The sequence below is a fragment of the Schistocerca americana genome, chromosome 6 (assembly GCF_021461395.2).
Source record: "Schistocerca americana isolate TAMUIC-IGC-003095 chromosome 6, iqSchAmer2.1, whole genome shotgun sequence".
NCBI lineage: Eukaryota > Metazoa > Arthropoda > Insecta > Orthoptera > Acrididae > Schistocerca > Schistocerca americana.
The window spans coordinates 394,891,350-394,905,304 of record NC_060124.1 but is presented as its reverse complement, the minus strand read 5'-3'; the positions used below and the strand labels follow the sequence as shown (position 1 = coordinate 394,905,304).

At 42.1% G+C, this 13,955-nt stretch overlaps 1 protein-coding gene across 1 annotated transcript; it reads left to right on the top strand.

Moving 5' to 3' along the window:
- The first annotated feature begins 601 nt into the window (after positions 1 to 601).
- On the top strand, positions 602 to 7,946 carry LOC124619927 (inositol oxygenase-like). The gene is made up of 6 exons (XM_047146569.1): positions 602 to 671; positions 3,505 to 3,676; positions 3,772 to 3,980; positions 5,388 to 5,524; positions 5,666 to 5,896; positions 7,280 to 7,946. Exons 1-6 carry the CDS (start codon positions 651 to 653, stop codon positions 7,386 to 7,388), a joined length of 879 nt encoding a protein of 292 aa, XP_047002525.1. The 5' UTR covers positions 602 to 650; the 3' UTR covers positions 7,389 to 7,946.
- The last annotated feature ends 6,009 nt before the right edge of the window (positions 7,947 to 13,955 follow it).

Here is a 13,955-nt window from a genome sequence, read left to right as displayed (position 1 = left end):
TAACCTGTCCTTCTTTAGCGTGTTTTGATTTGTGTTCGTGCGAGCGACAGTTATTTGCTAATGAATAAATGTGTAAAATAGGACAAATAAATGCAATACTAAATTTTAGTTCTTAGCGAAATATGTAAGCAAACAGTGTTGACCATAAGTCATGTGACAGTTTCGCTTTCATGCTGGTGACATGCGCAGTACGCTAAGCAAACTCCATAGACATTCCTAGTCTACGCTCGGCTACAAAAAAATAGAATTACTTAATAGATCGAAACAACAAACGCAATAGAAAATTACAAAGACGTTGCTGATGCGAATCTAGCCTGACCCACAGGGGTGAGACCACACTGCCGGCCGTGATTAGTGCATCGGAGTGTCCTAGTGGACCATCCAAGGCCATAGGAGAAAAACAGCACCGTAAGGGGGAAAAAACTACGAAAACACGTTTCGAAATAATGTACTGTGTGATTCGTGACTATGATCGCAGGAAGCGAGAGAGTGTGGAGCCTTGGCGAACGTCACGACGCCGGCTGACGACATCACGTGCGGACGCCGCTGTGCGGCAGATAACGGCGTCCCCTATATATTGGGCCGGCCCAGTGGCCACGACACAGCGTCGCGACGCCTCTACAGCTCGTGGCACCACACCGACCAGCACCATGGCGTCTGCCAAAGTCATGGTGAATATCTGCTGCCGCTTCTGCTACCGCTGCTGCCGCTGTCCGCTGCCAGTTCATTAACGGGGCATATGACGGCTTAACGTACGTGCTGGGCGGGAGTCGAACCCAGACCCTTAGCAGGCAACTCTCTTATTGACTCAACCATCCAGGACTGCTCCGTCAGGAAAAGCACAACCTACGAAAGTCGTGGGCGGAATCTGAGCGCCGACCAGCACTCAGTTATAGTCTATTAATGAAGTTTCATAGCATTGCGTTGCTTACCGACATATTCATTCTTTCTCATCTCTCTCCATCAACGTGTCCGGACCAGACTTTAAGGCTCTCTCAGTTCACTTTGCGCATTAATTTGCTTGGTTAAGTTATACAACTCCTATCTTTACATGGGAAGTGTCTGGGTCAGAGTGAAACGTACCCTTAGAAAAATTTATGAATTACTGTGCCGATAAATCTCTTACATTATTTGCTTTTCAAACAGCTGAGCAAAACTGAACGTACTCAGACATTACTCTCTTTACTTATTCTGATCAACACTAAACTGACACACAATATTTTTAGCGCAACGCAATCTGACTTTTAATAATCCCTACAAAAGAATGGCCCTGACTAACAATAACCTACACCTTCCATGAACCACTTACCTCACAAAAATCTTCGTTACTCGAACTATTGCAATACAGCGAGCGCCACTACTGCCAGCTGAATAAAAGATACTAACTACTGAAGGCACTAACTACTGATAGGCATAGTTATCAAATGAAAGTTTTAATAGAGAACAAACAATGTATTTACCTTAATAGTGTTCAAAAGTCATAATATATATAGCAGTTCATGACATCCAGTCTTACGAATTTACTGTTTGTGATAGACACACGTCCAGATCATCCACTGCCAAAACTCCGCCACCTCTCTCCCCATATCCACCACTGCTGGCGGCTCACCTCCAACCGCGCAACGCTACGCGCTGTTACCAGCCGACTGCCCAACACTACAATAGCAAACAACAATGCAAACCAGCCACAGATCGCGCACAGCACAGCCAGTGACTTACATACAGAGCGCTACGTGGCGTTACCAATAAAAAAAACCTAAACAGCCTACTTACAAGAAAAAACCTATGATTTGATATTGTTTCCTGATCTACTCAATGTACGTGCCCTTTCCAGTATAATCATCGTTCCCTCAGTTCTCAAAGACAGGTACTGGATACGAAATTCATCACTGGCCATATGCTCTTGAAGTCTCAGGCCAAGAGCCCACCGATTCATTTTGGTTTTCATTACAGTAAGTCGTTGCTCTGCTTCCTTTGTAGCTGGCCGATGTCTCGTAACTCGTCGGATTCGAGAGCGGTGTATTCCCGACTTGGGTAGGTCCGAGATATTTTTATCACAAGGCACACCAGTCATTGCTGCCTTTAAACCCGTATATTGCTAACGCGCTTCATGATTTCGTGAACGAGTGAGCCGGTGGTAGTGATTTTTGAGCCAATATACTTGACAATATTCGTCTCTGGCACATCTGTGCTGTCGATCTGAATGGTGTGGTTTGTAAATCTTAAACTTTCGCGGCTGCTAATGTCAAACTTATTCAGATATTCAATGCTGTCTGTTGGCGTGGTCGGGTGAATCTTTCGGAGATTCTCGGTTTGCATTCCCATCTGCAGACTACAGTTTCAAGAGACGTTGCGGCTAACATGAGGTTTCGATTCACATCTTGCCTCATTACTGCCTCAGAAGCGAGCCACTGTGTGAATCTTACCTCCATAGATGCTTGAACCGCTGTTGGAATTGTCCATTGCAAAGGATGAAGAATTAATAGGTTTCTCAAAGACTTCCATTTGACCTAGGCACAAAAACGTGGAATATATTAATTAGAGAGTCGTATCTAGTAACACAAATGTATATTTTACAAATTAGGAGTGGGTTACTAACCATAGAAACACATTTCGCAGCCGGCACAAAATATACACCGCATTGTTGCAGTAGCTACATGCGGTATGGCCTGCTGTACATGTTCACTCTCGTCTAGCAGAGCACTGTCCTCCTTTTATGATTTTTGACTATTTCTGTTACTGAAAAAAGTAGAGATATAGAACAAAGAAATTTACGCCCTCAGCATCTTTCGTTGCTCCTCATGTACTTTACTCAGGAGTTAAGCACGCAGAAACTATTGATAACTGCAAGGATATGTCGAAGCGATCTTGATAAGAACGTTTTTCTGTAAGAAAGAGCTTAGAACTCTGTGTCGGAAAGCGAGCCTACAGTTGAAATAGGGATATTAGCTAAGACGGAGTTAAGCGAAGTACGACAGAGTGAACAGTTGACAAGACATCATGTGAGTATTATACCTGTTTTCAAACCGGTCAAAAGGCAAGTAGACACTGAAAAGTTCTGCGTGGCTAGAGGATAATGAGGCACTAGGTGGCCTATTTGTCAGTCCTTAGTTAGTCGTGTACGTTAAGCATTAGACGTCTCGTCCACAAAACCGAGCGTGTTGGTGTAGTGGTCAGCTGGTTATTTCTTGGATGCCCCTGGTCGCTTTAGGCTTATCTCCTTTCCCACGCAAGTAGAATATCCGTGTTCAGCCCTTTCATCGCTGACAGCTCGCTGAATCTTGATCTTCCTTCCTGCGTTCATGCACAGTTATTGGCAGTAGACCGATAAGCAGCGGAGTGGACGACTTTAGACCGTGACTTTTCCAAAGAACGTCCTCTCTCCTTTTCCCTAAATCTGGATAGCCTGATGGAGATTTGAACTTCTCCAGAATTGAACTGTTTTAATAATCCCGCAATGTCGTGTGCAGGTTTGTAAGTTGTAATGTAATAATCTTTTTCCAGAATCGTCCTCTGATCGATCCTTCGGAGATCCTGCGTCCGGAGCCCATCCACGCAGGGAAACCGATCGCCCAGTTCAGAGACTACACCATCGACGACACAGACCCCATCAAGGAACGAGTCCGCAAGCTCTACTACGACATGCACAAGTACCAGACCGTCGACTTCGTCAAGAGTAAGTCCGCTCTGCGCAACCAAAGTTGCTGCGAATTATTCCTGATCGCTGGTTGCCGTGCTCTTACCCTTACGGATATGTCGTCTATGTTACAGAACAGCACGCCAAGTGGCTGAAGTTCGACAAGTTCCGCGCGCCCATCATGGACACGCTGGAGAGGCTGAGCGGCATGCTGGACCAGAGTGACCCCGACGTCGACGTGCCCAACATCGTGCACGCCTTTCAGACGGCGGAGCGCATTCGCGAGGACCACCCGGACTGTGACTGGCTGCAGCTGACAGGACTGCTACATGACATGGGCAAGGTGAGCTCACACAAACACAACTAATTGTTCTTTAAGACGAGGTATTGTATCCTCGTGGTTCCTCCTGCAGATGAAGGGATTAACAGATAAATTTTGAATAAAGTAAACAATAGTTTTATCTTGCTTTACTAAACTTAATTTTTATAAGACACAGGATTTGGGTTGTAAGCCCATATTCCGGTACACAACTAATTCAAGAGATGGCACCCAGTTATAAACCTCAAAAGACCATACGACCTGTAAGTGAGGTCGTACGAAGATAAAGCTTTGTGAAACAAGACGAAAAAGGGTTTTGTTTGTACAATATACAGTGTCACACCAAGGAACTATAGCTGAATGAATTACAATGAAAGGATCTTTTTCTTATTACTTAAATATCAATCATAGCAGAAAGGTTCTTACGAAAACACTGCTTGCAACTCTATTATATCAGGTTTCTCTCCGAATAACCGTCAGGAGCATTTTCCTGGTATTTCCGCAGATTATGCAATTTCGTTTTTGCAATGTACAGCTGAAGCCAACCCAAACAAATACGGCTTATCAAGTTTTTCATGCGAGGTCCAGTGTCGGTGGGAAACGATGATTTGTTTCGGGTTACAAATGAAAGGAAAATTTTACGTGCTCATTCAATAGATCGGTATCAGATAAGTCAGTACGTTGTTTTATCGGTAGATATTGACAGGGACAGTAAAACAATTAGAATAACCAAAACTTCAGCAGTGACAGCACTGCTCTGTATCGTGCCTACAGCTACCTCCATGCAGCAGTGCTGCTCAGTAGCTGCTGGATTACAGATTGATCATTCTTCGTGTTTTGCTGCCTCTATTAAAACGTACCAATAAAACGACTACCGAACTAATGTCTGATGTATGGAATTCCGCCGTGAAAATAATTTCCTTTGTAATGAGAAACAAACCGATACTATCCGTCGATGCTGGGCGTCACATGGAATGCATGATGAACAATTTTTGTTTTGGACCGATTCAGCTACACAATGCAAAGCCTAAATTGCAAATACCTTCCCAAACAACCAGACAAAATGTACTTGAGGACTTCTTGGCGAGTTGCCTTATATAAATAACTGTAGAATGTATGCCAGCCATTTGCATATTAATCTTGGCGTTGGAGTGAAGGAAACTCACTTCAGGGCCAAACAGAATCTTGGTCCAATAAACTTTTATTCAAGACAAAATAAAACGTAGGACATTAAACACTGATTTTCAAAACGCAGGTAACATGAGAAGCACATTTCTTGACAACTGGATACTTTTTGGCATCATTCACACCTGCGACGACTTTGCGTCAAACATCATTCGCGCCAGTAAATAAAAATAAGGGTTATTAATGCAATGACAGTGAAGTACTGATTCAGGAGACATGAATGATGAAGTAAACCTGTCGTTCCAGATAATGGCGTTCTACGACGAGCCGCAGTGGGCCGTTACTGGAGACACTTTCCCTGTTGGCTGCGCTTGGGCCGACTCCATTGTCTACAGAAACACAACTTTCCACGACAACCCGGACACCTACAACCCCAAGTACAAGTAAGGAAACATTCATGCAAAAATAGAGGAATTTTATGGTCATTGTGACGTTTCTTTTCCGTCGAGAAACTAGTCACTTGTTCACGCAGTATGAAACGCTTATACTGCGAAACAAACTTAGAAAACATTGTAATCTTACAGTACTAAGTACGGAATGTACACCCCCAACTGCGGCCTGGACAACGTGCTGATGGCCTGGGGACACGACGAGTACGTCTACCGCCTGCTGAAGCACAACGGCTCCAAACTGCCGGAGATGGGCCACAAGATCATCCGCTTCCACTCCTTCTACCCGTGGCACTCGTCTGGCGACTACATGCACCTCTGCAACGAGACAGACATGGAAACCCTGAAATGGGTCCTAGAGTTCAAGTAAGTCTGAGGGAAAAACATTTTAATCACATTGTTCACTGCGAATTCCTTAAAATGCACTCTCCAAAAGTATACATTAGATACGGTTTCTTGAATGGTATAACGCAATCATGTATTGAATTGGAAGTTAACGGCTTACTTACGTCAAGGCTGCTACTTTCTGTGGCAAATTCAGTTTGTTTTAAAATCACGCCTCTTGCTTTCAGCCTAAATGACCTGTTCAACGCTCATCAAGTTACTTACTGAAGATGAGTTTAAATGTTCTTTTGAAGTGTAGAACTCCCAGGGTGAGTGCCACTACGCATCCAAACACCTTAATGATCCTCGCACTTTACAAGAAAGAATGTTTGAAAGGGCGAACATACGCAACTGAGGAATATATTTGTATAATAAAAAAAGGCCGCTTCAGTTGCAAGCAATTTCTTATTTATTGCACTAGCGGATTCGAAGCCCAAAGCCTCAGGTGCCATTATGGAAACATTAATTTCGATGTCATGTTATTCAGGCGGGCGCTGCGGTTGCTGGTACTACGTTACCATACGTTTGTTTGACGTGAGTGTGATCTTCCATGACTGATTGGCACGAGCGCCAAAAATATATCTTTCCATAAATACTTCGTGGCACTGAAGATGTAGCTCGAGGCTTCGAAACCGGTCGTGCAATAAATGAGAAATTGCTGGCATCTGAAGCGGATGTTTTGTTATGTGAATTATAACAACACATTCCGAACGTGAGCTCGCATTATGTTTTGCGACTTGTTACGTTGGTACATGAAAATTGTTACTGTGTTTGGACGTATTGTGACGCTCCATATATCTACACAGTCCTTTAGCTTCATAAAAGGAAAGAAGATTAGGATTATAGAATCTGTCGCGCCGTTTTCAAAGGAATTAGCGTGGCATTTGCCTTATGTGATTAACGTATACCACCAAATCCTAAATCCGGATGGCAGGATGGGAGCTTGAACTGCCCACTTAACGGATGGATGGACAGTGAATTATCACTCCGTCACCATAAGAGTTGAACAATAGAGCTAATATTTTGAAAGTATTTTGACGCTCATACTCAATCATCCGTTGTTATCATTTGGATATGACCTTTTTGATCTGAAATTGGCTTCTAGTGTTACTGCAAAAAATTTTGCAGATAAAGTAATTTCCTTGGTGTAAATAGTATCTTTATGTCACAAAATAGTACACATCTTTGTTTAGAGATCTGAATCAAATTATCTGACTGCCATCTTTCACAGAATTATATTTTGGTAGGTCTTCCATATACGAAACTCACTTCACTGGAATTATTACCTACTGTGGCAGTAGATTTACGGAGAATAATTAAAATATTTTAGCACAGTATTTTTAAAACTGATCTTCTCCATTGCAGCAAATACGACCTCTACTCGAAGAGCGACGAGATGCCCGACATTGAGAAGCTGAAGCCATACTACCAGAGCCTCATCGATAAGTACGTGCCTGGCGTCCTCAGCTGGTAGACTGCAAACACCCAGGCCTGTCACTGACCCATCATTCACCACGAAACAACTAAATTATTCTTTTGTGCGAATTGTTAAACGCACTTTCATCACTGCCTAAAAATAAATTCGCTGAAAGAGACCTGCGCATTTCATGCTGTCATAGTGACAATTGTACTCAAATAATATATTCATTACTTTTTTCAAACGTAGGAATTATGCAGCCAATCGACTGCAAATAACTGTTTGGCACAATTGACCTAGGTATGGTAACTTACTATGTATGTTTTCTGACGAAGACATCCTTAGTATACAGTTGCTGAGAAACAGCCATTTTTAAAACTTTAGTATTTATTACTGTCACCTGCAAGGAATTTGTACAATTAACTTTTAAGTGTAAATTTATGTGGACTATCATGCTTCATAACTCCAAGTATTTTGGGCATGGCTTCCAATTATTATGGCACATTCAAAATATCATCATGGAGCCCGTATTTATTAAACTAACGAATTTTTATTCGTCCAATGCATACACTAAATAGTTTTATTGTATGTGAAGACTGTTAATGTAACATAACGTTAAGTGTCATAATTTGTTGATTTTTTAAACAAATTAAAATGATAATAAAGTTACTATTGGTTGTTATCTACTGAGTTATTTACCTTCAACCTTTCCTTGCATTACAATTGTTGTTGTTGTGATCAGTTCTGAGACTGGTTTGAGGCAGCTCTCCATGCTACTCCATCATATGCAAGGCTCTTCATCTCCAAGTATCTACTGCAACCTACATCCTTCTGAATCTGCCTAGTGTATTCATCTCTTGGCCTCACTCTACGATTTTTACCCTCCACGTTGCCCTCCATTACTAAATTGGTGATCCCTTGATGCCTCAGAACATGTCCTAGCAATTGACACCTTCTTCTAGTCAAGTTGTGCCACAAACTCCTCTTCCCCTTAATTCTATTCAATACCTCCTCATTAATTATATGATCTACCCATCCAATCTTCGGCATCCTTCTGTAGCACCACATTTCGAAAACTTCTATTCTCTTCTTGTCTAAACTACACTCATGCTCATAAATTAAGGATAATGTTGATACATGGTGACGCAAAGCTATCGTGGGCGGGTTGCGGTTTTAAATCAGTTTGCGGTATGACCATGCCATGCACTTGACCTGTGGTCGTCGCACGGTGGCGCTGGCAGCAGTCCACACACATGCAGAGGTGTGTTGTTGCATGTCAGAGAACGGTGCTACAAGTAAGTGTGCAGACGTTTTCAGATGTGCTAATGGTGACTGCGTGTTGAAAATGGCTCAAAGAATACATATTGATGACGTTATGAGGGGTAGAATACTAGGGCGACTGGGGGCTGGTCAAACATAGCAGGTCGTGGCACGGGCCCTCCATGGTCTCAAGATTATGGCAACAATTCCAGCAGACAGGAAACGTGTCCAGGCGCTACAGTATGGAACGTTCACAGTGTACAACACCACAAGAAGACCGATATCTCATCATCAGTGCCTGCAGATGGCCATGGAGTACTGCAGGTAGCCTTGCTCGGGACCTTACCGTAGCCACTGGAACAGTTGTCTCCAGACACACAGTCTACAGACGACTGAACAGACATGGTTTATTCGCCTGGAGACCAGCAAGGTGCATTCCTATGACCCCTGGTCACAGGAGAGCCCGTAAAGCCTGGTGTCAGGAACACAGTACATGGTCATGGCGTGAACAAGGAACCAGATACCAACCCCTTAATGTCCTTGAAAGGGACCTGTATGGAGGTCATGGTTTGATGGAGTGGGGTGGGATTATGATTGGTCCACGTACACCCCAGCATATCTTTGACAAAGGAACTGTAACAAGTCAGGTGTGTCGGGACGTCATTTTTCACATGTCTGCCTTTTCAGGGGTGCAGTGGCTTCCACCTTCCTCGTGACGGATGATAACGCACAGAACCACCGAGCTGCCATCGTGGAGGAGTACCTTGAAACAGAATATATGAGGCGATTGGAATGGCCTGCCAGTTCTCCAGACCTAAACCCCATCTAGCACGTGTGGGATGCTCTCTGTCGACGTATCGCTGAACGTCTTCAAACCCCTAGGACACTTCAGGAGCTCCGACAGGCACTAGTGCAAGAGTGGGAGGCTATACCCCAGCAGCTACTCGACCACCTGATCCAGAGTATGCGAATCCGTTGTGTGGCCCGTGTACGCGTGCGTGGTGATAACATCCCATACTGATGTCTTGGTACATGCGCAGCAAACAGTGGCGTTTTGTAGCACATGTGTTTTGGGACGGTTTTCTCAACTTATCACCAATACCATGACTAACAGATCTGTGTCGTGTGTGTCCCCTATGTGCCTACGCTATTAGCGCCAGTTTTGTGTAGTGCCACGTTGTGTGGCACCACATTCTGCAATTATCCTTAATTTATGAGCATGAGTGTATTTATCGTCCATGTTTCACTTCCATACATGGCTACGCTCTATACAAATACTTTGAGAAAAAGACTTCCTGACACTTAAATCTATAGTCGATGTTAACAAATCTCTCTTCTTCAGAAACGCTTTCCTTGCCCTTTTTATATCTTCTTGCCCTTTTTATATCTTCTCTACTTCGATCATCATCAGTTATCTTCCTTCCCAAATAGCAAAACTCATTCACTACTTTAAATGGCTCATTTCCTAATCTAATTCCCTCAGCATTACCTGATTTAATTTGACTTCATTATCCTCGTTTTGCTTTTGTTGATGTTCATCTTACATCCTCTTTCCAAGAGACTATCCATTCCATTCAACTGCTCTTCCAGGTCCTTTGCTGGCTCTGACAGAATTACAATGTCATCGGCAAACGTCAAAGTTTTCATTTCTTCTCCATGGATTTTAACTCCTACTCCAAATTTTCTTTTGTTCCCTTCACTGCTTGCTCAATATACACATTGAATAGCATCGGGGAGAGGCTACAACCCTGTCTCACTCCCTTCCCAACCACTGCTTCCCTTTCATGTCCCTCGACTCTTATAACTACCATCTGGTTTCTGTACAAATTGTAAATAGCCTTTCGTTCCCTATATTTTACCCCTGCCACCTTCAGAATTTGAAAGAGAGTATTCCAGTCAACATTATCAAAAGCTTTCTCTAAATCTACAAATCCTAGAAACGTAAGTTTGTCTTTCCTTAATCTATCTTCCAAGATAATTTGTAGGGTCAGTTTTGCCTCACGTGTTCCCATATTTCTACGGAATCCAAACTGATCTTCCCCGAGGTCGGCATCTACCAGTTTTTCCATTCGTCTGTAAAGAATTCGTGTAAGTATTTTGCAGCAGTTACTTATTAAACTGATAGCTCGGTAATTTACACACGTGTCACCACCTGATTTCTTTGGGATTGGAATTATTATATTCTTCTTGAAGTCTGATGGTATTTCTCCTGTCTCATACATCTTGGTCACCATATGGTACAGTTTTGTCCGGGTTGGTTCTCGAAAGGCTATTAGTATTTCCAATGGAGTGTTGTCTAATCTCGGGGCCTTGTTTAGGCTTATGTCTTTCAGTGCTCTGTCAAATTGTTGACGCTGTATCGTATCTCCTATTTCATATTCACTAACGCCTTCTTCTATGTCCATAAATATTACCCTCAAGTAGATCGCCCTTGTGTAGACCCTCTATATACTACTTCAACCTTTCTGCTTTTTGCTTAGAACTGGGTTTCCATCTGACGTCTTGATATTCATACAAGTTGTTCTGTTTTCTCCAAATGTCTCTTCAGTTTTCGTGTAGACAGTAACTGTTTTACCCCTAGTGATATATGCCTCTACATCCTTAAATTTGTCCTGTAGCCATCCCTGCTTAGCCATTTTGCACTTCCTGTCAATCTCATTTTTGAGACGTTTGTATTCCTTTTTACTTGCTTCATTTACTGCATTGTTATGTTTCTCCTTTCATCAACTAAACTGAATATCTCTTCGCTTACCCAATGATTTCTTCTCGACCTCGTCTTTTTACCTACTTGATCCTCTGCTGCCTTCACTATTTCAACTCTCTAAGCTACCCTCTTCTTCCGCTGCATTTCGTTCCCTCATTCTTGTCAATCGTTCCCTAATGCTTTCTCTGGAACTCTCCACAACCTATGGTTCTTTCAGTTTATCGAGGTCCCATCTCTTTAACTTCCTACCTTTTTATCACTTTCTTCAGTTTTAATCTACAGTTCATGACCAGTAGATTGTGGTCAGAGTCCACATCTGTCCCTGGAAATGTCTTACAATTTAAAACCTGGTTTCTAAATATCTGTCTTACTATTACATAATCTATCTAAAAGCTTGCAGCGCCTCCAGACCTCTTCCACGTATACAGCCTTCTTTCATGATTCTTAAACCAAGTGTTAGATATGATTAAGTTATGCTCTGTGCAAAATTCTACCAGACAGCTTCTTCTTTCATTCCTTACCCCCATTCCATATGCACCTACTACTTTTTCTTCTCATCCTTTTCCTACTGTCGAATTCCAGTCCACCATGACTTAAATTTTCATCTCCCTTCACTATCTGAATAATTTCTTTTATCTTATCATACATTACTTCAATGTCTTCGTCATCTACGGAACTAGTTGGCATATAAACTTGTACTAGTGTGATAGGCGTGAGCGTCGTGTCTGTCTTGGCTACAGTAATGCGTTCACTATACTGTTCATAGTAGCTTACCCGGGCTCCTATTTTTTTTTATTCATTATTAAACCTACTCCTGCATTACCCCTATTTGATTTTGTATTTAACACATGACCGGAAGTTTTTTTCCTCCTGTCACCGACAAAAAAGGTTAAAATGGCTCTAAGCACCATGGGACTTAACATCTGACGTCATCAGTCCCCTAGACTTAGAACTACTTAAACCTAACTAACCTAAGGAGACAGGATTCGAACCTGCGACCGTAGCAGCAGCGCGGTTCCGGAATGAAGGGCCTAGAACCGTTCGGCCACAGCGGCCGGCCCTGTCACCGAACTTCACTAATTCCCACTATATCTAACTTTAACCATTCCGTTTCCCTTTTTAAATTTTCTTATCTACCCACCCGATTAAGGAATCTGACACGAGACGCTACGATCCGTAGAACGCCAGTTTTGTTTCTCCTGATAAAGACGTCCTCGTGAGTAGTCCACGTCCGAAGATCCAAATGGGGGTCTATTTTACCTCCGGAATATTTTACCCTAGAGGACGCTATCGTCATTTAACCATGCCCTCGGGAAAAATAACGGCTGTAGTTTCCCCTTGCTTTCAGCCGTCCTCATTATTAGCACAGCAAGGCCGTTATGGTTAATGTTACAAGGCCATATCAGTCAATCATCCAGACTGTAGCCTCTACAGCTACTGAAAAGGCTGCTGCCCCCTTCAGGAACCACACGTTTGTCTGGCCTCTCAACAGATACCCCTCCGTTGTGGTTGCACCTACAGTACGGCTTCTGTATATTAGTTAGTTGGTTAATTAGATATATGTTCCACGTATCGTTTGAACGATTTTTTACTGAAATTTTTTGGACCGAGTCAGTTTACTGGATATTTGTACATGATTAGCGTCAACTTTAATGAGCACATTATTGTTTTACTGCTGATCCAGGAAGCACATTTAAAAACAAGTCATTTTTTTTGGCCACTTTTTTTTGAAGTAGAAATTCGTCGCTGGAACAAAAGGTGTTGTGCAGGAAAAATGATTTGAACTTATATATATATAAAAGACTGGTGTTAGCATTAACGAACGTATCAGTAATACACAGATTCGCTTAAAAAAATTTTTTTTGGTCATGAGAAACAGGAGAAATGGTTTTGAGTTAGATTTAAAACTTGCTGTGCTACCTGTCAAGCATTTTATGTTACTGAGCAAATGATCAAAAAGTTTTGTTACTGCACATCGAACTCTTTTCTGGGCCACAGACATTTATTAATGGATAATAAAGGTCATTTTTTCTAACTCTGTGGATATGGACATCACTATTTTTCTCAGATTCCAACGTAATATTCGTGAGGAATTTCATAATTTTTGATAATGCGCTCCACACAGCTAATTCTGAAGATGAGTTTAAAGTGGCCCCATAATTATCGATAAAAATTATATTTCTACTTCCCAAGTTGCGCCAGGGGGGGGGGGGGGGACAGGTCGGCAGTTATTCGCTTACATTTAGTCTTCACAACGGTTGATAATAAAGTATTCGTTCTGATAAACTAGAAACAATTTACAAGGAAAGTATGATACAAATTTCTCACCACAAAGAATTAACGATAGTTAGTTGAAGAGCTCGTAAGTAAATCATTTTCATCTAATGGTTCTCTTGGATAGAAACAAGATTACCTGTTGCGCTCTCCGGAATCATGGAAGTAATGATGTTGATTTTTAGTCTGTTAGGCTAGATTTAGGGTATAATGTACAATCCTGAAGATAAGAAATAATTATTTCAAATTTTGCAAATATACATTTGAGAGCAAGCTTTTTCCTTCTGAGCTGCATTATATACGTCTGGTAAAATCAGTTTTGTTTTGGATGGTACACTGAAAACACGCTTGTATCAAAAATACAGGCTTAATGACAGATGACTGCG

Excerpts from the sequence above, each read along its gene's own strand:
- LOC124619927 (XM_047146569.1), top strand. The coding sequence starts at position 651 with ATGGCGTCTGCCAAAGTCATG. Across the intron at positions 672-3,504 it reads TGGCGTCTGCCAAAGTCATG|AATCGTCCTCTGATCGATCC; the intron begins GTGAATATCTGC and ends ATCTTTTTCCAG. Across the intron at positions 5,897-7,279 it reads AAATGGGTCCTAGAGTTCAA|CAAATACGACCTCTACTCGA; the intron begins GTAAGTCTGAGG and ends TCTCCATTGCAG.